Below are 23,403 nucleotides of genomic sequence, written 5' to 3'. Positions count from 1 at the left end.
GCCAGGTCAGTTTTACCCTATAGTGAATATGGTAAATAAAAAAAAACAAAACAATTGTGAAATTGCAGTTTTATTTTTGCAATTTCAACGCTCTTGGAATTTTTTCCGGTTTTCCAGCACGTTATATGGTAGTATGAATGGTGTCATTCAAAAGTACAGCTTGTCCTGCAAAAAACAAGCTCTTATACAACTATATTGATGGAACGATAAAAAAAGTTATGGCTCTTGGAAGAAAAGGAGGAAAAAATGAAAAATCACCATGTCATGAAGGGATTAATATAGAGTTAGATGCTCACACAATCATAAAGTACACTATACAATTGTGTACTGTCAATTCACAACGTGAATAAATACCAAAATAGCAAATGAAGACATTACAAATGTGTTACTGTTGCAGAATAATACTCCACATCATATCAGATGGCCTTTTAGATGATTATTCCGCATAGTATTCTGTTTTCTGTACAGTAAAATATTGAAAAATCTCATACTATAGCACATAATAAAGCAATTCAACAAACTGACCTTGACACCATATAATAAGATCTCATTATTCAAGGACCATAAGACAGCTTCTCCCCAAAGCTGCCATTTACTGGCAGTCCATAAACTAAGCAGATACCAAAACATTATTCTTTCCAATGCTTCCTTTATGACGAATTTTAATTTAAAGGAGACATTTTTCTTCCCTGTAAATATACGATAGAAAAATTCATCACCACTCTCACCAGGGTGAAGTAAGTCCATGTGTGACAGGCTTCATTCTAGCCATATAGAGAAGATACACTGCATCAGGGTCCAGAAGTCCACACCTGTGAAATGGAATTCGACATGAAGAAGCACTGGAGAAAATATTTTTGGTACTGCTACATTATTGACCGCTCATAATAAAATAATAGCCTATTAAAAGGGTTGGATGAGGACCTCAGTGATCATCATCAATATTAAGGCAAATTAAAGGGCGAATTAAGATCCAAGAAATGATGTAGTTAATATATTATAAGAATTTTAATGCTTACTGTACTGTACATTTCACAAGTTCCAGATAGTTATTCTCAGAAATACAAAGATTTGAAGATGTGCAGGTCTAATTCAAATTTGACAAACCTATCAAAACAATTCTCATCACATCTGTCACGATGATCTGAATCACAAGCGGGATGATGTCATAACTCCTACGTCTACCCTGTAAATACAATTAAAAATATGCTTCTTTGGTATATGGCATGTTCATGTTATAGTATAATCCACAGAAGAACGGACATCTAATGTTTTCATGTTGATTCCTGTAAATTTAAGCACTGTGATAAAAAAAGGAGAAAATAAAGTATTTATAATATTTATATATATTCATATAAATCATTAATAAGGAGGGAGTTGCACATGTTGAATTATGTTATTTCTTGTAGTGATTTGGGGCATCCGCAAATGCAAATTTTAGTCTATAGGCTTCAGCTAAGAGAATGCTGATATCTTCATTCCCCCAGTGGACTGTCGGCAGATTCTGCAAAAGCATCAACATCCCCTGCAAGATATAAAAAGAAGAGCTTTGTCAAAGAAATGCCTCCATATAGCTGAGTTCAGGCAGACATGCCATTACATACAGTATTCGTACCAAATGTTTGACCTTAGAAAAGAACAAACTACATCCAATAAGATTCAGTGTTCGTACTGATCGATTACAAAATAAAATCTACCTAACCTTAAAAAAAAAAATCACATATAGCATTCAATGGGTTACTATAAGAAAACCAGGTTAGCAGCATTATACTGTATATAAGTAATATTGCAAGAGTAAAGTCTAAATATCCTGTATATACTCGTGTATAAGCCGAGTTTTTCAGCCCTTTTTTGCGCTGAAAATGCCCCCTTCTGCTTATACACGAGTCATGGTACAGAAAGTCGGATGGGGGGTGGGGCGGCGGAGCAGTGGGTGACAGGAGCCGGCGGCTTCCAGCACACATCATACTCACCTACCTGCACGCCTTCGGTGCTGGCACTGCATCTCGTTCCGGCAGCCAGAGCCTGTCTGCAGCTCCTCCTGTGCTCAGCGGTCATGTGGTAACGCTCATTAAGGTAATGAATATGGACGCATCTCCACTCCCATAGGCGTGGAGCGCATATTCATTACCTTAATGAGCGGGGCCACGTGATCGCTCGGCAGGAAGAGCTGCAGGCAGTTGCCGGCGGCCGGAACGAGAAACAGTGCCAGCACCAAGGGTGTGCAGGAAGGCAAGTATGATGTTTTTTTTTTTTATAGGAAACATGCACACAGGGATGGGGGATAAGGAGGCATGCATACAGGGACGGAATGGGGGAGGCATGCATACAGGGACGGAATGGGGGAGACATGCATACAGGGAAGGAACAGGGAGAGGCATTTTTACCAGGACATGGAAGGGGGAGGCATGCATACAGTGACGGGTTAGGCATGCATACAGAGACGGAACAGGGGAGGAATTCATACCAGGACAGAGAAGGGGGAGGCATGCATACAGAGATGGAACAGGGGGAGGAATTCATACCAGGACAGGGAAGTCAGAGGCATGCATACAATGACAGGGACCGGGGAGGCATGCAGACAGGGACAGGGATGTGGAGGTATTCATACCAGGACAGGGAAGGGGGAGGCATGCATACAACGACAGGGACAGGGGAGGCATGCAGACAGGGACAGGGAGGTATTCATACAAGGACAGGGAAGGGGGAGCCATGCATAGCAGGTCAGGGATGAAGGAACAATGCATACCCGGCTTATACTCGAGTCAATAAGCTTACCCAGTTTTCCGTGGCAAAAGTAGGTGCCTCGGCTTATACTGGGGTCGGCTTATACTCGAGTATATACGGTATCTGATATCTCTAGAAAATCCTCTGCAGATCTTATGATTAAATTTGCAGAAAAAATTGAATGTATTTCATGACAGATTTGTGGCGAATTAGTGAAATTGCCAAAGATGTTATCATATGGTTTGTAAGAGTGAAGCATGGCAATGGTGAGCACCATATAGCGCTGGGAGTTCTGGGTTCAAATCCCACCAAAGACAGCAAGGAGTTTGTATGTTCTCCCTGTGTTTGCGCGGTTTTCCTCCAGGTTCTCTGGTTTTCTCCAACACTCCAAAGACATACTGTTAGGAAATGTAAATTGTGAGCCCCAATGGGGACCGTGATAAAGTCTGTAAAGCGTGGTGAAATTATTGGCGCTATATAAGTGAGTAAAATAAATTAAAAAAATTTTGGCAGGAAAATATTTTCAATGTGTGGATAAGAATGTTTGTTCTCAACCACTTAACTTACTCTGTTGCGCTGAGAATTTGCAACTGAAAAATCAGAAGCATCATAGTTTATAACAAATATTAGGGTTTGTTGAAAGTTCTGAATTATTTTCTCTATGTCCAATTTTGTGTGTACAAGTACTGCAACCAGAGAGGCAACAAGATCCCGGAGAGATGGAAACAGGTTGACAATCACGTGTAGCAAGGTTTACATTAACAGATGGTAATGTGTCTATGCCATGTATGACATGTGCTGATCATAGAACTCTGCCCTATATTCATGACGTAGAGCACTGTGGTATACTAGATTAATTTCGCAGCCCACCAGATGTAACGTGTCCTACATCTCTACAGGCCGTGAACATTACACCAATCCCCAGTTACGAGAACAAACTGGAGTAGTAGATGTTGTACCACACCCTTTACTCGCTGAAGGATTTGCGGGAAAAGAACTGGGAAACTGAAATTCCCCAGTGTCCGCAATACTATTAACGTAGTCCCCTAAAGTACTACCGTGATCCAATGCTGGGACATCACATTAAGTTTCATTTAAATTGACAAGATTTGCATTCTAAAATACAATACATTGTTCCCAGTGAAATGTGTCATTTCCCTACACCAGGGGAGATATGAATGGAAGTCATCTGTTTCTATATTGTATGCTTTACAGTTCCTATTTCCACTATAATTTCAGTCTACAATTGAATGATTTTGAAAATCTATGCTCACTTTGCTAAAACCAGATAAGAAATAACTTTTCTCTCTTTTTTTTTTTCAGAGTTTCGTTTTCAATCCATTTCACTTTATGTTGCTATGACCTCTATAGTTCTGGGGTTGAATGCAGTGCTCCGGCATTATGGTAACTTACTGACTAAGCTACACACTCAATTTCAAAATCTAATTTAGGGATCCAAGTTCAGTAGATAAAGGGTGAATGAAACTGTCCAGACCTCTGTCTTATAAAATGTTAAAGAGATGAAAATTCTATTTGTTTGACCTTTGAAGATAGTAAGGCAGGAGCCTGAAAATAAAATCTGCTAACTACATTTCGGTCTGCTTTTATGGTCACCTCAATTATAGGCAGGACAAAAGATGAAGAAATCTCTTTGGCAGGACCTAGTAACCTTTGTAAAGCGACAATCAGATTGATATGTTAGCTGGGTGCAGGCGTCGCTTACTTGTGATTTCAGAAACAAAAGCGCTAAAGAGACTTCTAGGTGATCGGATCAATGATCCAAATGATGACGTCTTTTATACAGTATCTCATACACACAGCTTTACTCTTACAATACCAAGACATTTCATTTTGAAAGACCAAGGACCTGCATTCCATGAAAGCATTCCTAATATACCTGTTTAGTAGTGATGTGTCTGTGTACCATTTATTTAACTGTAAAGCAAAGCGCAGCAGACTGCACTTTCCAACAAAGCAAGTCACCGCAACATTTTTTTACAATCAACCTTTTGTAACTGGATGTCTCAGCATTCAGACTTTGGCCACTGTCAGACCTATACTTCACACATGTGTAGCTCCACAAAGTCTGTAAGCATAATTATAGGTAGCATTTAATAATACAAAAGTTCAAACATAGCAAGAGTCCAAAATTTGACCGGGAAAGGCTGAAGTCATTATCCTGGCAGCCTCCACCAGAATGATGGTTCATCAAGCCAGGATGGATAGAGTTGGAGAACAGACTGCTTGACTATTTCTGATCTAGACATCAGTCACTTGTGTATAGAAAGCAACATTTTATAAGTGATGTCTGCAGTTTACCTATATCTGATTTAGTGCTTAGGCCCATGTTTAGAAACATTTTCAGTTTATCAACCAATGAGGGCAGTTTCAGCACAGAAAAACATTTGAACAATACTTTAAGGGAGATTTTCAAATGTGCTTATTTTTACAAAATTATAATAATCTTCTAAAGAAAAACTGTTCAGAATGTACTATAAAGACGTGTGTATGAAGCTGCTGTGATTTCGATGGACTTTAATATATTTCTTATACTGTATTGTGTTACTGAATAGATGTTAAGATATGTCAATATTATATAAATAAGGAAGTAAATGACAATAAAATAACACACATCGTCGGATGCAATCTTATTCTTTAGTTTATAAATAATACGTTTATATTTTTACAATTGAAATTTGTACTCAGACAACTATATAAAACATCTGTCATATCCCGTTCTGCTGCTTTCTTACAGAACACAATAATTGCATGCTTCTTGTTGACACAAGTTTCTTAATTTAGTCAAATGATACTTTACCACCATCAGTTAATTAATAACTACGCCAACTCATACTGTGCCAGCGAGTACATTACAGTGTGCAGCTGATATACGATTCTGTGCGGGATCACGTATGGTCAAAAGGTGCTAGAAATTAAATCTCAAATGTACTAATAACTGGAAAATAAATATATATTATTCTATCTAAAAACATAATAATTATATTAATAATAACAATAATAATAAGTGTGTATGTATACTGTATATATACATATATATATTTCCATGCGTAATAGAAAAAAGAAGAAAGATGTGGCACTCACCAAGTAGTGTTGCAATCAAAGTCCTTTATTTGCTCATGTTTGGTTTGAGGACATTAAATGGAGACGGCAGGGAAAAGCGGAGACAGCAGGGAAAAGCTAGGGTGAGGATCGTGGATGTGGACGACGGCCGTTTCGCGCAAATCGCGCTTCAACGGGTCCAGGTGTGTGATTAAAACTGATGTAATTTCCTTTATAGGGGGTATCGACAATCATATGTATCTAAAGAACATTATTTTGTGCAAAACATATAACAATACACAATAACAGATAAAACAAAATCACATTATTATTGCAGAGTAATATTATGTTATTATTATAACAAGACCCACATATCTAATCTGTCATTTAATCCTATTGGACCTTGAGCAATAAAAGCCTTGAGCGGCTTTTCCCTGCCATCTCCACTTAATGTCATCAAGCCAAACATGAGCAAATAAAGGACTTTGATTGCAACACTACTTGGTAAGTGCGAAATCTTTCTTCTTTTTTCTATTAACCCTAGAATGCGTGACCATAGAAATCTACACTATCACGTACCTGGGGCCTTTGAGGCCTGTTTTCAAATTACATGGAATAACTCAAAAAAATTTTGTTTTCAAAGTTATTTGAAAGTAAGCATGCATTCCCACTAGCTCTGGGGTCCGCCTGGACGGGATTTCGTAATGGATCTGACCTCCTGGTGACCCCGGCTAAGGCTGGTAGAACGCGTACCTGGGGCCTCGCAGGCCTGTCAGGTTACTTTTTTATTATTTTCTGTAAAACTACTTTAGTTACAATTTTGAAACTCTAGGTATTCCTCAGCTATATAGTTGTTAGTAATTTCCAGTTGTTCGTATATTTTTATGTTATAGGCATTTCGTATAGCAACGCTTTTTTTGTGACTACCCCATATTCACGTACGTGGGGCCTTTTAGGCCTGTGTGCAAATAACATGGAATAACTCAAATAAAAATACTTTTCAAAGTTTATTTTAAATTTGCAAAGTAAGGATGAATTCCCACTAGCGCTGGGGTCCACCAGGAGGGGATCCGTAATGGATCTGACCTCCTGGTGACCTCAGCTAAGGCTGGTGGAATCCCGGCATTCCATCAGCCTTAGCTGGAGTTACCAGGAGGTCAGATCCATTATGGATCCCATTCTGGTGAACCCCAGCGCTACTTGGAACATAGCCTAATATGTGTATAATTCCAAAAAAAAATTATGTACATAAAACAACAAAAATGTAACTAAACGGGCACGCCCAATATATTCACTCAGTACAGATCACTTTCTTGTAAGTGCAGTAGAAGCCTCTGGTTTTGGAGCTCAGAAAGGTTCTTTGTTACAGACCAAAGAAAGCTGACTTCTTCCTCCAAAGTCTCTCCAGCAACTAGGATTTAGGACTAAAGGACCTGTACTGACATCATAATCACGTTACTTTGTGAGGGGAAACTCCCTTCCAGGATCACATTACCATGTCAGGCAGAATCCACACTCTTCCCAGCAACAGCCATCGACCAACAGTCATAAAGACTGAGTCATAAGTTCTTCCCCAACAACAGTACAGACAAAAAGACTGAGGAGTACATGTAAACCAAAGCAGGCCTCAAAGGCCCCAGGTACGTGAATCTGGGGTAGTCACAAAAAAAGCGTTGCTATACGAGATGCCTATAACATAAAAATATATGAACAACTGGATATTACTAACAACTATATACCTGAGGATTACCTTGAGTTTCAAAATTCTAACTAATGTAGTTTTACAGATAATAGAAAACAAGTAACCTAGCAGGCCTGCGAGGCCCCAGGTACGCATTCTAGGGTTAAACATGGAAATATTTATTGCCACATGATGTTGAGCACCATGTTGCAGTAGTGCAAATAGTACCACCAATAAAGGAGTACACGGACTGTATCTTCGATATAATCGGCCTGGTGCCGTTCTGGCTGTCTTCGTCTCTTGTGGAAAAAAAAAAAAAAAATATATATATATATATATATATATATATATATATATACTAGATGGAGGCCTGATGCTGTCGCATCGGGAGGGTGGTGACGTCCCGATGGGGGCAGGCTCTGCAGGACTGAGATTCTCTCGTCCCCAAGCCCCATATAATGCTGCAAAAAGGCTGAATATGGCCCCACAAGATGCTGCATCGAAAATGTGCCCCATGTAATGCTGCATAATGGTTGATTATTATGACCCCTTAAGATGCTCCATAGAAACATGTGCCCCATATGCTGTGATAAAAAAAATGACATACTCACCTCTTGTCCTGAGCAAGTCCCCGGCACTTGCAATATTCACCTGTCCCCGTTCCACCTCTGGTCGCCGCTCCGTCTTCCGCGTCCTCTGCAGTGACTGTTCAGGCAGAGGGCAGCGCACACACTAAACACGTCATCGTACCCTCTGACCTGAACGTCACAGGCAGAGGATGCGGAAGACGGAGCGGCGCACTGCAGTGGAATGGGGAAAGGTGAATATCGGAATGCTCACCCTCCCCGTTATACTCCCCTGCTCCGGGTGCGGTCCCTGGCAGCTTCTCACTGACAGATGGTCTCCGGGAGCTGGCAGCTTCTTCCTATGTTCAGCGGTCACATCGTACCGCTGAACACAGGAAGAAGCTGCCGGCGCCGGAGAAGCAGGGACTTGCAGAGACGCGCCGGGAGCAGGTGAGTATGATTGGCAGCTGCTGCTCCCCCGCCGACCCGGACAGTTCGGCAATGACCCGCTGGTGGTATTGTGCAAGGGCCTGGTACCACCAGCGGGTGCCATATTGGAATACCCATCATTAAAGTTAGGGCTAGGGTTGGGGCTAAAATTAGGGTTAGGGTTGGGGCTAAAATTAGGGTTAGGTCTAAAATTAGTGTTAGGGTTGGGATTAGGGGTGTGTTAGGGTTAGGTTTGTGGTTAGGGTTGAGATTAGGGGTGTGTTAGGGTTGGGATTAGGGGTGTGTTGAGGTTAGGGTTGGAGTTAGAATTAGGGGCTTTCCACTGTTTAGGCACATCAGGGGCTCTCCAAAAGTGACATGATGCCCACAGACCATTCCATCAAAGTCTGCATTCCAAAACATCACTACTTCCCTTCTGAGCCCCGACATGTGCCCATACAGTAATTTTCTCCCATATATGGGGTATCAGCGTACTCAGGACAAATTGGACAACTTTTGGGGTCCAAATTCTCCTTTTACCCTTGAGAAAATAAAAAATTTGGGACTAAAAGATCGTGTTTGTGGAAAAATATGTTTTTTTAATATACGCTATTTATTACGCTATAACCTTTAGTGAAACACCTGGGGGTTCAAAGTTTTCACCACACATCTAGCTAAGTTCTCTGGGGGTGTAGTTTCCAAAATGGGGTAACTTGTGGGGGAGCTCCAATGTTTAGGCACACAGGGGCTCTCCATATGCGACATGGTGTCCGCTAACGATTGGAGCTAATTTTCCATTCAAAAAGTCAAATGGCGCTCCTTCCCTTTCGAGCCCTGCCGTGCGCACAAACAGTGGTTTATGACCACATATGACGTATCGGTGTACTCGGGAGAAATTGCCCAACAAATTTTAAGATCCATTTAATCCTGTTGCCCATGTTAAAATGAAAAAATTAAGGCTAAAATAAAATTTTTGCTGTAAAAATTAAAATGTAAATTTTTTCTTTCCATGTTGCTTTAGTTCCTGTGAAGCACCTGAAGGGTTAATAATCTTCTTAAATGTAGTTTTGAGTAGCTTGAGGGGTGCAATTTTTGGAATGGTGTCACTTTTGGGTGTTTTCTGTCATGTAGGCCCCTCAAAGGGACTTCAAATGTGATGTGGTCGCTATAAAAATGGTTTTGTAAATTTTGTTGGAAAAATGAGAAACTGCTGATAACTTTGAAACCTTATAACTTCCTAACAAAAATTTTTTTGCCCAAAATTGTGGTGATGTAAAGTAGACATGTGGGAAATGTTATTTATTAACTATTTTGTGTTACATAACTCTCTGGTTTAACAGAATAAAAATTCAAAATTTGAAAATTGCAAAATTTGAAAATTGCGAAATTTTCAAAATTTTCGCCAAATTTCCCATTTTTTTCACAAATAAAAGCAAAAATTATCAACCTATATTTACCACTAACATGAAGCCCAATATGTCGCAAAACAACAGTCTCAGAATCGCTAGGAAGCGTTCCTGAGTTATTACCTCATTAAGGGACACTGGTTAGAATTGTAAAAAATGGCCAGGTCATTAAAGTCAAAATAGGCTGGGTCATGAAGGGGTTAATTTACTGATGCTGAAATGTCACTTGATTAAATTAAGATACTTGTGCCAACATGAGGCATGCAATTATTGTGTTCTGTAAGAAAGCAGCAGAACGAGATATGACATATAGATAGATACATAATACATCTATTGATTTTAAAAAAAGCAGCAATCTATAGCCTGGTAAAAATATAAAAAGTTAATTTATTCCATGCCCATAGTATACGACATTTTGGCTCAGGCAGATAGCCTTTAAACCCCCCCCCCATAATTATATATAACTATATATCTATAGAATATATATAGGTGTACACACAAACACACACAGTACTGGAGAAACTACTGAAAGGTAAGAATGCAATTTAGTTTATGCTTATCAATTAAGAAAATGATAAAAATCAAATCAATATTTGTGGTGGTCACGCATTGTCATCAAAGCATCAGTTCTTACATGTACATTTGAAATAAGTTTTTGAAGGACCTTGTCAGGAAGGTTGTCTCAAACCTCTTTGAGAACTAACCACAGATCTTTTGTGTATGTAGGCTTATGCAAATCCTTCTGTCTCTTCATATAATCCCAGACAGACTCGATGTTGAGATCAGGGCTGTTTCCTTACTTCTAGGACTCCTTGTTTTTCAATACGCTAAGGATAGTTGTTAGGCCGGGTTCACATTAGCGTTTCTGTGCACTGCGTATGATCCGCATACATCATGCATACATATCTTTAACATGGTGTACGCAGGGACATGCATTTGACTGCGGATGCGTACGCATGCATCGTTTGGCGGTGTCCGGCAAACGCAACATGTTGCATTTTTTGAGGCGTCAAATATTGCGAAATCTTCTGCAAGCAGATGATTGCATCAAAAAAGCTAACTGCGGTCTATGGGAATGCATTGGTATGCAAGAACATACGTACGCATGCATATTTCACACTAATAATGTCCAGGAAATGATGTCACCACCTACAAAATCACTGATGTATAAAAGGAGTTCTGGAGACAGGTAGTCCATTACTATCAAGACTCTGGATGGAAGCACAAGACTCTGGATGTCCAGTAAGTATAGAAGCTTTGAAAATGTCTTTTTGTCTTTGCAGTCTGTACTCTACTAATTTTATTCTGTTCCTTGGAGACTATTTGCTGCTCCGGTCTTGATGCGGCCATCGTCCTGGCGCTGCTGCCATCTTCCTGTTGCTGCCGTCTTCTTGGTGGTCCAGTCCTGGTGTTGCTGGATGTAAGTATAGAAGCTTTGAAAATGTCTGTTTGTTTTTGCAGTTTGTACTCTGTACTAATTTATTTTCTGGTCCTTGTTGACTGTTTGCTGCTCCAATCCTATTGTTGCTGTTCTGGTGCTGCCTGACTGCTGTGCTGTTGGGCTACTGGCTGTAATGTAAGTATTCGTGTCCATTGTATTTTTTTGTGCTACATTGTGTTTGGCTCTTAACAAGGTACATATTTCTTATCTGTTCTTTTCAGTAGTGTTTCACTTGACTGCATGTCTTCCAACATGTCCTCCACTGAAGCTTCCAAAAGTGGACATGACACTGATTATGTAATCACATATGATTTACTGATTGGTAAGTATTGACTGTCAATACTAGACAATGACATGTGTTAAATCATGTATTTTCTTTACAGGTACCTGGCAGTGCAGAAGAGCAGGAGCAGTCTAGTGGAAATGATTCTTCCCAGGGTCGTCGGCCTCAAGTTGCTGAGGAAGAAAGACGGGGTGTAAGTAGCTTTTATCAGCGTTGTAATTGAATTTGTTTTCAGTTTTACTTACAATTTTTTTTTGTATTTCATCTATCAGGTTCCACAACGTGAGGAAGGACAAGCGGATATCAATAATGACGTCCTTATTCAAGCTGTGCAAGAGCGAGTAGCGTTATGGGACTCCCGTGATCGGAATCATTCTGACTCAGCCTTGATCCGATGACTCAGGGAAGTGGCCACCTCGCTGTTGGATGATTGGGACCATGCAAGGCCACAAGTCAGAAAGGATTTTCTTAAGTATTGCAATGTGGTCTTACGCGTCGGTTTTGCTGTAAATGTTGGTGTCTTTTTACAATTATTTTTTCTTTCTTCCCCCTTCACAGTGAAGAGAGTAAAAGTTTGATGAAGGATCGCTTCAATAAGGACATGAGAGAGGAGATTCGGGTTCGAAGTGGTGCTGCTCAAGAAGTCAGAAAATATAAGTACCATCATCGGCTTTCTTTTCTGAGGCCTGTGCTTGCTCAGCGATCGTGAGTATCTTTTGTGTTGTCTTACTATTAACTTTTAATTTTCTTACTAATGTTTTTCATTTATTTTCCACACAGAACCTGGATTGTCCTCTGTTGGAGCGGCCCCTCATCGACCAGCCAACGAACAGGCAGAATCCCAATCATCCACCATCGATGGAGCAACCAGGCAGGCTTCACAGGCTGGGGAACAGGAAGCCGGTCCATCTGGTTTTCCCCTCTCCCAGCTCTCTGCCACTACTTAACTTGGGTCTGCTCGCCAGCAGCAGAGGGCCTGGAAGAGGTCAGTCATGCCCCAGTTTATTCAGTTAGGCTTGGTCTTCCAGGCTGGGATGAAGGCGGTTGTAGAAAGACTGGATAGTGGGTTCACTTAGGTGAACACACTTTTCGAGGACGTCCACAGACGCCTTGACCGCCTGGAAGCCGACCTTAATAGACCGGCGCAACATTATTTTTCCTCAATAGAACGGGGCATGCCGGAAAACCTTAGTCCTGATCTCCAGCTCTATGTGATGAAGGACTGTCAGGCTGCTTACATGTAGCGGCCATGTAGCGGTCCTGATATCAGCAGCAGGCACAAACTTCATTCCCTAAAGGGCAACAAGATCCAGGACAGCATCAGTGGCAGAATCCGCCAGCACCTCTCACAACATCTCAAGGACATGGATACCAGTCATCTCACCAAGTGACCTATCCACCACCACAGCCACCGCTGGACATTAGGACTGTTCCAAAAGTACCCAGCTACACCATGCAGCTGAGTGCAGCAGCCCAGCCTTCCACTTCAACCATGCAACCGAGTGCAGCAGCGCAGACCTCCACTCCCACCACACAGGAACAGAAAGCAAAAAGCTGAGGAAGCAGCAAAACAAAGTCCAGGAAACGAATAGCTGCTAAAAAACATTACCCACTTCCTCCACCCTCACTTCTGAAAGAGTCTTTTTTTTCAAGCCTTTCCACACCTTCCCTTGGTTCTTTCCCATCCAATGTGCCAATCCCTTCCAACTTGTTTTCCACTCCTAATGTGTCCTCTTCCCCCAATGTTACCTCTGCCAATGTTTCTGACCCAATCCTCCAATTGAGTGCCACTTCCTCTTCCCCTACTTCCCCAACCACTTGTAGCCTATCATCTCAGCCTGACACCACCCAGGTCCACCATGTAACTCCGTCCCGCAGCCCCCGAAAGTAAATCACATTTTCCTTTTTTATTTAAAATTTCTGTTTTTCTGTTTTTATTTTTGTTAGTAAAAATTATTTTGGTTCACAATAATTGTTTCACTGTGTTTTCTTTATCTCTTTATTTAAACATGTGTGTACTGTTGAGTGTATTGTTGAGTGAAGTGTATTGATGAGTGAAGTATTAATATCTTTATTTAAACGTGTATTGTTGAGTGAAGTATTAACGGGTGTTACAGTTAAGGTGTTTATTGTTAAAGTTACATTCAAGGTGTTAATTTTACACTCAGAAAACAGAACAGGTACATAACTTTACAGGTACATTTGACTTATTTACAGCTTAAACCATTTCATCTTGCCATGACACGTCCAATATCAGAGACAAAGTAGGCAGCCAATTTATCCCTCATTTTGGCAACTTCCACTGTAGTCCTCAGAGGGCGAGCATGATAATCCGGCAATGTGGTGTTAACAGGTTCCTCAAGTTCAAAGTGGGGTTGCTCTTTTGCCAGGATGTAATTATACAGAACAACTCACATTTTCACAACCTCATCAACTGTCTCTATTCTAAGATTGATTTTTGTTCCCAAAATGCGCCATTTAGGTGCCAGAAAACCAAAGGCACACTCCACGGTAGCTGTCTCTAGTATTTGTTTTTTATTAATGTTTGAGCATAGGCGCTGGCTGATGAGACTGTGTCTCCCATCAGCGGCTCCTGCCATCACTGTTATCAGTGACAGCAGACGTAGGCTGATGGGAGGAGTAGTCTCATCAGCCCACGCCTGTTGACCTGAAGTGTTTTACCGCAGGTCACCGCTGTGGGTCAGAGTCACAGCTGTGGTGTCAAGCTGACATCTGAAAGCATGACCCCAAAGCGCTCTGATCAACAGTCTTACTGGCAGTAGCGTTACCGCGGGTCACAGTCACAGACGCGGGGTCACGCTGACATCTGACAGCATCACCCCGCAGTGCTCTGACAAACGGTAAGAACCACCTCCCCGGTGTTTCCCACACTGTCACACAGATGACAGCATGGGAACACTATAGGAAGCTGGTAAAATCACAAAAAGAAACTCAGCAAATTCGCAAACATTTTTATACCTGCATTTTTGCTGCAGATTTGTCTGACTCACTTGAAGTCAATGTGTGGTTAACGCTACAAATCCGCACAAAGAATTGACAAGCTGCAGAAAAAAATGCACTGCAAATACTCAAAGGAAATTTACTGATCATACAGGGGGTACGGAAAGTATTCATACCCTTTAAAATTTTTCACTTTTTGTTTCATTGCAGCCATTTGGTAAATTCAAAAAAGTTTATTTTTTTCACATTAATGTACAGTCTGCACCCCATCTTCACTAAAAAAACCAACAGAAATGTAGAAACTTTTGCAAATTTAATAAAAATGAAAAACTGAAATATCACATGGTCATAAGTATTCAGACTTTTTGCTCAGACACTCATATATTTGGAAAGGCACACACCTGTCTATATAAGACCTCACAGCTCACAGTGCATGTCAGACCAAATGAGGTCAAAGCAACTGTCCAAGGAGCTCAGAGACAGAATTGTGGTAAGGCACAGATCTGGCCAAGCTTACAACAGAATTTCTGAAGTACTCAAGGTTCCTAAGAGCACAGTGGCCTCCATAATCCTTAAATGGAAGATGTTTGGGACCACCAGAAGTCTTCCTAGACCTGGCCGTCCAGCCAAACTGAGCAATCGTGGGAGACGAGCCTTGGTGAGAGAGGTAAAGAAGAACCCCAAGATCACTGTGGCTGAGCTCCAGAAATGCTGTAGGGAGATGGGAGAAAGTTCCACAAAGTCAACTATCACTGCAGCCCTCCACCAGTCGGGCCTTTATAGCAGAGTGGCCCGATGGAAGCCACTCCTGCTAAAAAACACATGAAAGACTCCCAGACTATGATAAATAAGATTCTCTGGTCTGATGAGACGAAGATAGACCTTTTTGATGATAATTCTAAATGGTATGTGTGGAGTCACTTTTTTTAACCAAGCATAGGGTAAAAATTCTGGAGTCACTCAATTATGAGGGTAAAATTATGGTATCATGAAAAACAAACAAACAAAAAAACACTCCAAAACATCACTAGTATTTTGATGCACCACCTCTGGCTTTTATAACAGCTTGCAGTCTCTGAGGCATGGACGTAATGAGTGTCAAACAGTACTCTTCATCAATCTGCTCCAACTTTCTCTGATTGCTGTTGCCAAATCAGCTTTGCAGGTTGGAGCCTTGTCATGGACCATTTTCTTCCACCTTAGATTTTCAATTGGATTGAGATCCGGACTATTTGCAGGCCATGACATTGACCTTATGTGTCTTTTTACAATGAATGTTTTCACAGTTTTTGCTCTATGGCAGGATGCATTATCATCTGGAAAAAATGATTTAGTCATCCCCAAACATCCTTTCAATTGATGGGATAGGAATAGTGTCCAAAATATTAACAAACTTGTGCATTTATTAAAGATGTAATGACAGCCATTTCCCCAGTGTCTTTACCTGACATGCAGCCCCATATCATCAATGACTGTGGAATTTTGCATGTTCTCTTCAGGCAGTCATATTTATAAATCTCATTGGAACGGCACCAAACAAAAGTTCCAGCATTATCACCTTGCCCAATGCAGATCCGCGATTCATCACTGAATATGACTTTCATCCAGTCTTCCACAGTCCACGATTGCTTTTCCTTAGCCCATTGTAACCTTGCTTTTTTCTGTTTAGGTGTTAATGATGGCTTTCGTTTAGCTTTTCTGTATGTAAATCCCATTTCCTTTAGGTGGTTTCTTACAATTCGGTCACAGACATTGACTCCAGTTTCCACCCATTCGTTCTTCATTTGTTTTGTTGTGCATTTCCTGTTTTGGAGACAAATTGCTTTAAGTTTTCGGTCTTGAAGCTTTTGATGTCTTCCTTGGTCTACCAGTATGTTTGCCTTTAACAACCTTCCCATGTTGTTTGTATTTGGTCCAGATTTTAGACACAGCTGACTGTGAACAACCAACATCTTTTGCAACATTGCGTGATTTACCCTCTTTTAAGAGTTTGATAATTCTCTCCTTTGTTTCAAATGACATCTCTCGTGTTGGAGCCATGATTCATGTCAGTCCACTTGGTGCAATAGCTCTCCAAGGTGTGATCACTCCTTTTTAGATGAAGACTAACGAGCAGATCTAATTTCATGCAGGTGTTATTTTGGGAATGAAAATTTACAGGGCGATTCCATAATTTTTTCCCTCATAATTGAGTGACTCCGTAATTTTTACCCTATGCTTGGTTACAAAAACTAACTATTGCTGACTACCACATTTTTGTTCTTCATTTCTTTTAATGTTTCTTAAAGCCAGAAAGTTGCCATTTGAAATGACTTTAGTTTTGTGCCATGTCTGTGATCTGCTTTCTTTCTACAAAATTAAACAACTGAATGAACATCCTCCAAGGCCGGCGATTACATAATTTTTGACAGGGGTTGTAGTCTCACCCTAACCCAGCTCTCAGTGGACTGCAAATTACAGATGCAGCTTAGCAAGGGGAAAGCTGGTGAGATTGCAGGATATAAGTCACATATTTGAAAGAAATGGTGTTATTCCTCATGTACACAGTACGGCTTATTCTAAACTGCTACTTTAAACCACAGTTACTGTATAAAGTATTCACATTTTCACAGATGCTGTTTATTGTTCATTTACTTCCTAACTGAAAGTCATGCAATTTTTTTATGTCAATTTGTTGCTGCAGAGTATCTGTAAGTCCGAGTGCTCTGCACAAACGGCTCCTGCTCCTGATGGCTCTCTGCTCTCTTTTCCTTCTCTTAGTGTTATAGATACCTGAAGGGAAGGGGATGCACAAACATCTCCACAGTGCAGAGAGTGGAGAAAGCATATATGGTCTCAGGCGGTGCAGGCAGAGAAATGCTAAAAAAAAGGGGGAAAGCATATGAAGAGTACGTGCAGAATATATTCTGTCCTTATATAAAAGCTAATGAAGACAGAAGCATCCTTGATATACAAAGACCTCACATCCAGCCTTTGTTACTGTGAGACTCTTATCACGACAGAATATTCTAAAACTTGGATCTAAAAATGAATAAAGATTGCATCCTGAAACCTATGCCAATTTTTTTTTTAACTAAAGAAAACACCTAGCAAGTAAAAAATAATTTCTCCACATCAGTGTCCATAGACTTTAAGAAAAATGTTTTATACAAGGATTCTTGTTATGTTACATTGATGGTGATTGCAAAGGGCAACCTCTGGCTTCAGTACAACTTGTTATACGTCATGAGTATTATGCATCAACAATTAAATATACATTAACTAATAGATAAATATTAAAATGAAGCAAGGAAAAACGCTTTCTCAGGAAAAATAAAAACTGTTACACATTGTCCGTAATTCTGTTTTCTATCAATTTTTAACAGCATTGCCACTTATGTCAGCTTTATGTCTTTATTAACAGCTGGAGTTTGGAAACAGCTTTGGCTGTGGAACAAGTGATGCGGGTGCTGAAAACCTCCAGCAGTGACCGATAATGATGCCGGAATAAAGCTGGTGCAAGATGTGCATCTTAGAATATACAGACTATGCAATATATAATGGTGTACATTATTATAGCTGATTAGGTAATGATACACATTTACAATGACTGGCTTCACATCTAATAATGTGATGAAAAAAGAAAAAAATATAGATTTGAACAGATTACCAAAAAACACAAAATAGGTGAATATTACATAAATATCACACGTGACAAAAAGGAGTAGTTTTTAATACAAGATGCTTGACCTCTGTATCGTATATCGAGAAATATCCTCTACTTAGACTATCACTAACAAAAAAAGAAAAAAAGAAACACAATACATCCAAAATACTTATAGCTGCATCCACTTGTCATGTCCTAAATGTTACGGATTCCCAGTACACTATCTAAACTTGAGTCATAGACTCCTAAAAGCATCTGTGAAAACCACAGGCCTTGTAACATACAGAGATCAATGTGGTGGATGGAGCAATCTACACAGTATCACAAGCCAAAGGCAATGTCAGTGTGTATAGCATGCTGAATTACAAAAATATAAGAGAGAAATACTAAACATAGTAACATCAAGAAAAAGAAGACTAACAGATGTGTTCTAAACACAGATACTTTACTGTTCCACCACCCCAACCACTCCATATATCAGACCTCTGCCCTTCCCAAATAACCTCCCTCTCCAACATCATCAGGCAAACTTGTGAAGTGAAAACCATTCCCAGTGACTACCTCTTGAAGCTCATCAAGAGAATGCCAAGTGTGTGCAAAGCAGTCATCAAAGCAAAAGGTGGCTACTTTGAAGAATCTAAAATATAAGACATAATTTCAGTTGTTTCACACTTTTTTGCTAAGTACCGTATATACTCGAGTATAAGCCGACCCAAGTATAAGCCGACACCCCTAATTTTGCTACAAAAGACTGGGAGAACTTATTGACTCGAGTATAAGCCTAGGGTGGAAAATGCAGCAGCTACCGGTGAATTTCAAAAATAAAAATCCATACCATTCATTATTGCCCCATAGATGCTCCATATAAAGCTGTGCCATATATAATGCTCCATACCATTGATTATTGCCCCATATATTATCCATATATAGCTGTGCCATATAGAATGCTCTGCACCGTTCATTATGGCCCCATAGATGCTCCATATAAAGCTGTGCCCCATATACAATGCTCTGCACCGTTCAGTTAGGCCCCATAGATAGATGCTCATTATAAATCTGTTCCATATATGCTCTGCACCGTTCAGTTTGGCCCCATAGATGCTCCTTATAAAGCTGTGCCCTATATGCTCTGCACCGTTCAGTTTGGCCCCATAGATGCTCCATATAAAGCTGTGCCATATATGCTCTGCACCGTTCAGTTTGGCCCCATAGATGCTCATTATATAGCTGTGCCATATATGCTCTGCACTGTTCAGTTTGGCCCCATAGATGCTCATTATAAAGCTGTGCCATATATGCTCTGCACCGTTCAGTTTGGCCCCATAGATGCTCATTATATAGCTGTGCCATATATGCTCTGCACCGTTCATTATGGCCCCATAGATGCTCCATATAAAGCTGTGCCTTATATGCTCTGCACCGTTCAGTTTGGCCCCATAGATGCTCCTTATAAAGCTGTGCCCTATATGCTCTGCACCGTTCAGTTTGGCCCCATAGATGCTCCTTATATAGCTGTGCCCTATATGCTCTGCACCGTTCAGTTTGGCCCCATAGATGCTCATTATAAAGCTGTGCCCTATATGCTCTGCACCGTTCAGTTTGGCCCCATAGATGCTCCTTATATAGCTGTGCCCTATATGCTCTGCACCGTTCAGTTTGGCCCCATAGATGCTCATTATAAAGCTGCCCCATATGGAATGCTCTGCACCATTCAGTTTGGCCCCATTGATGCTCCACATAAATATGTGCCATATATAACGCTGCTGCTGCTGCTGCAATAAAAAAAAACAAAACACATACTCACCTCTCTTGCTTGCAGCTCCCCAGCGTCCGGTCCCGGTGTCTCTCCGCACTGACTGATCAGGCAGAGGGCGGCGCGCACACTATATGCGTCATCGCGCCCTCTGACCTGAACAGTCAGTGCGGAGAGACGCCGGGAAGACAGAGCGGCGCCCGGCGTGTGGAACGTGGACAGGTAAATATGCGATACTTACCTGCTCCCGGCGTCCCGCTCCTTCCCCCGGACAGCTGGTCTCCGGGTGCCGCAGCCTCTTCCTCTATCAGCGGTCACCGGCACCGCTGATTAGAGAAATGAATATTAATTTCTCTAATGAGCGGTCCCACGTGACCGCTGTACAGGGGAAGAGCTGCGGCACCCGAAGACAGTGTGACGGGCAGGGGGAGCGTCAGGATCGCCGGGACTAGGTAAGTATACCTCAGCGCTCTCTTCCCCTCACCCGCCGACCCTGTCACAGACCGTGACTCGAGTATAAGCCGAGAGGGGCACTTTCAGCCCAAAAATTTGGGCTGAAAATCTCGGCTTATACTCGAGTATATATGGTATATAATTTCACATGTGTTAATTCATAGTTTTGATGCCTTCAGTGTAAATGTACAATTTTCATAGTCATGAAAATACAGAAAAATCTTTAAATGAGAAGGTGTGTCCAAACTTCTGGTCTGTACTGTATATCAAACAAATTTATCAAATATATATGGTTACCAATTAGTGTCTTCAATTGTACACTATTGTTTACTTTTCCATTTCACTGTAGTTCCTTAGTAGAGCTATGGTCACAACGTGGCGTTTTGGTACTGTTTTTTCCTAAAACACAGCGTAAAAAAAGCAGCAAATAACTGTGCTTTTGACTACATTTTTATTGAGTTTTTTTCTCATTGCTTTTCATGGAGGAAAAAATGTTCAAATTCATTCAGGAATAAAGCTGCTTGTACACAATATTTTTTTTTTGCTGGTACTGTAAATCCAGTTTATTTTCTGCAGAAAAAAAGGCAGCAAAAAATGCTGGAAAAATGTCTTGTAGGAACATAGCCTTAGTGTCTAGAATAAACAACCAGCTAATATTGAGGGTTGTTTTCCAATTAAAACAATTAATATGATATTTTTCTGAAATGTGTAACCATAGAGATGCCAGTATTACCAGCCACACTTACAAGCCTTATTGTCTTACTGAAACACTTTTTAAAACCGCTGCCATTTGTATGCATCTTATGCTTGACGAGTGAGACCAAGAAGCTGACAAGGATTGTACATGAGAAGGATTATCCGTGCTGCGTAGTGACTCCTGATTGACCATCACTGTAATCCACAGCACACTTGACCTATAGGCTATTCCCATCTGCTATCTCTGATCTTAACAGGGTCCCTTCATCATAGTGCATCTAATTTCCACAGATGTTAACCCCTTAACACTTTATGATGGATATATCCATCATGGGGCTGCTCAGGGTGTGTGGAGCAGATGGCAGCTGTATTACATTGTGGGTATATGCCTCTAACAGCAACGATCAGAGTTAGCGCAGATGTTAACCCTTTAAATGCCTCTGCCAATGACTGATAGTGGAGTTTCGGCAAGGGTCCTGCCCATTGTCCACTCCAGGAACCCATTAGCACCCCAAGATGCGATCACAAGGACTTGTTCCTTGTCACATTTCCAGAATCTGGGACTCAACACCTGTAATACTATGAGATAAAAAGGCATTAAGCGTCAAATTTTAATCTTTTAGTAAATCAACCATTGCATCATGTTGTGGCAGAAAGATACATTGCCTCACAATAAAAAGAACTACATAATATTAAGGTACAGCAGTTTGGGAACAGGACAGCAAGATGAAAACTTGTTTGCCTCGGGCTGTCAATTAAATGCAGCTTCCTTTCTAAGCAAATAATAACCTATTCATTGATGGGTTCTTTTGAGAAGTTTTTCAACTGCGCATGTGCATGAACAGACATGCAGACTTTGCTTTGTTTAGCAGAGGCGGGTCGACTCTATAGAACTGTACTGATGATTAGTAATGCCTCAGATCCTGTTTTATTTAGTGTTTGGGCAAAGATCATTTCATATGACTGCAGCAGAGAACAAACCGTAGCAAAATCCAATCCTCCTTGGAAATTATTTAACCCCTTTCTGACCTCGGACGGGATAGTACGTCCGAGGTCAGAAGCCCCGCTTTGATGCGGGCTACGGCAGTGAGCCCGCATCAAAGCCGGGACATGTCAGCTGACATGTGCCCGTAATAGGCGCGGGCAGAATCGCGATCTGCCCGCGCCTATTAACTAGTTAAATGCCGCTGTCAAATGCAGACAGCGGCATTTAACTACCGCTTCTGGCCGGGTATGATCGCATCGCCGACCCCCGTCACATGATCGGAGGTCGGCGATGCTTCAGCATTGTAACCATAGAGGTCCTTGAGACCTCTATGGTTACTGATCCCCGGCAGCTGTGAGTGCCACCCTGTGGTTGGTGCTCACAGCACACCTGCATTTCTGCTACATAGCAGCGAACATCAGATCGCTGCTATGTAGCAGAGCCGATCGAGTTGTGCCAGCTTCTAGCCTCCCAAGGAGGCTATTGAAGCATGGCAAAAGTAAAAAAAAAAGGTAAAAAAAAAATGTGAAAAAAAATATATAAAAGTTTAAATCACCCCCCTTTCGCCCCAATCAAAATAAAAAAAAAATAAAAATCAAACCTACACATGTTTGGTATCGCCGCGTTCAGAATCGCCCGATCTATCCATTAAAAAAAGGATTAACCTGATCGCTAAACGGCGTAGCGAGAAAAAAATTCGAAACGCCAGAATTACGTTTTTTTGGTCGCCGCGACATTGCATTAAAATGCAATAACGGGCGATCAAAAGAACGTATCTGCACCTAAATGGTATCATTAAAAATGCCAGCTCGGCACGCAAAAAATAAGCCCTCAACCGACCTCAGATCATGAAAAATGGAGATGCTACGAGTATCGGAAAATGGCGCAATTTTTATTTTTAATTTTTTTAGCAAAGTTTGGAATTTTTTTTCACCACTTAGATAAAAAACAACCTAGTCATGTTAGGTGTCTATGAACTCATAATGACCTGGAGAATAATAATAGCAGGTCAGTTTTAGCATTTAGTGAACCTAGCAAAAAAGCCAAACAAAAAACAAGTGTGGGACTGCACTTTTTTTGCAATTTCACCGCACTTGGAATTTTTTTCCCGTTTTCTAGTACATGGTAAATCCAATGATGTCGTTCAAAAGTACAACTCGTCCAGCAAAAAATAAGCCCTCACATGGCCAAATTGTCGGAAAAATAAAAAAGTTATGGCTCTGGGAAGGAGGGGAGTGAAAAAGGAACACGGAAAATCCCAAGGTCATGAAGGGGTTAAACTCTCAAACTACCTACAGTATATTTCTGCATTTATT

General features: G+C 40.9%; 1 protein-coding gene across 2 annotated transcripts in view; it reads right to left on the bottom strand.

Moving 5' to 3' along the window:
* Window positions 1-989: 989 nt before the first annotated feature.
* TBC1D22A (TBC1 domain family member 22A) overlaps window positions 990-23,403 on the bottom strand; it is an 849,217-nt gene continuing 826,803 nt past the window's right edge. The window contains exons 13-14 of one of the 2 annotated variants that reach the window (XM_077264859.1): window positions 11,698-11,766; window positions 1,407-1,525 (exon numbers count right to left, since the gene is read on the bottom strand). In XM_077264859.1, coding sequence (XP_077120974.1) covers window positions 11,725-11,766 — 42 coding nt within the window. In that variant the 3' untranslated portion in view covers window positions 1,407-1,525; window positions 11,698-11,724. Of the gene's footprint in view, window positions 1,526-11,697; window positions 11,767-23,403 lie in introns of both variants that reach the window. The other variant, XM_077264857.1, reaches the window with a different exon arrangement.

The sequence above is a fragment of the Ranitomeya variabilis genome, chromosome 5, assembly GCF_051348905.1.
Source record: "Ranitomeya variabilis isolate aRanVar5 chromosome 5, aRanVar5.hap1, whole genome shotgun sequence".
Lineage (NCBI taxonomy): Eukaryota > Metazoa > Chordata > Amphibia > Anura > Dendrobatidae > Ranitomeya > Ranitomeya variabilis.
The sequence above is the reverse complement of the archived record's forward strand: the minus strand, read 5'-3'. Positions and strand labels throughout refer to the sequence as shown.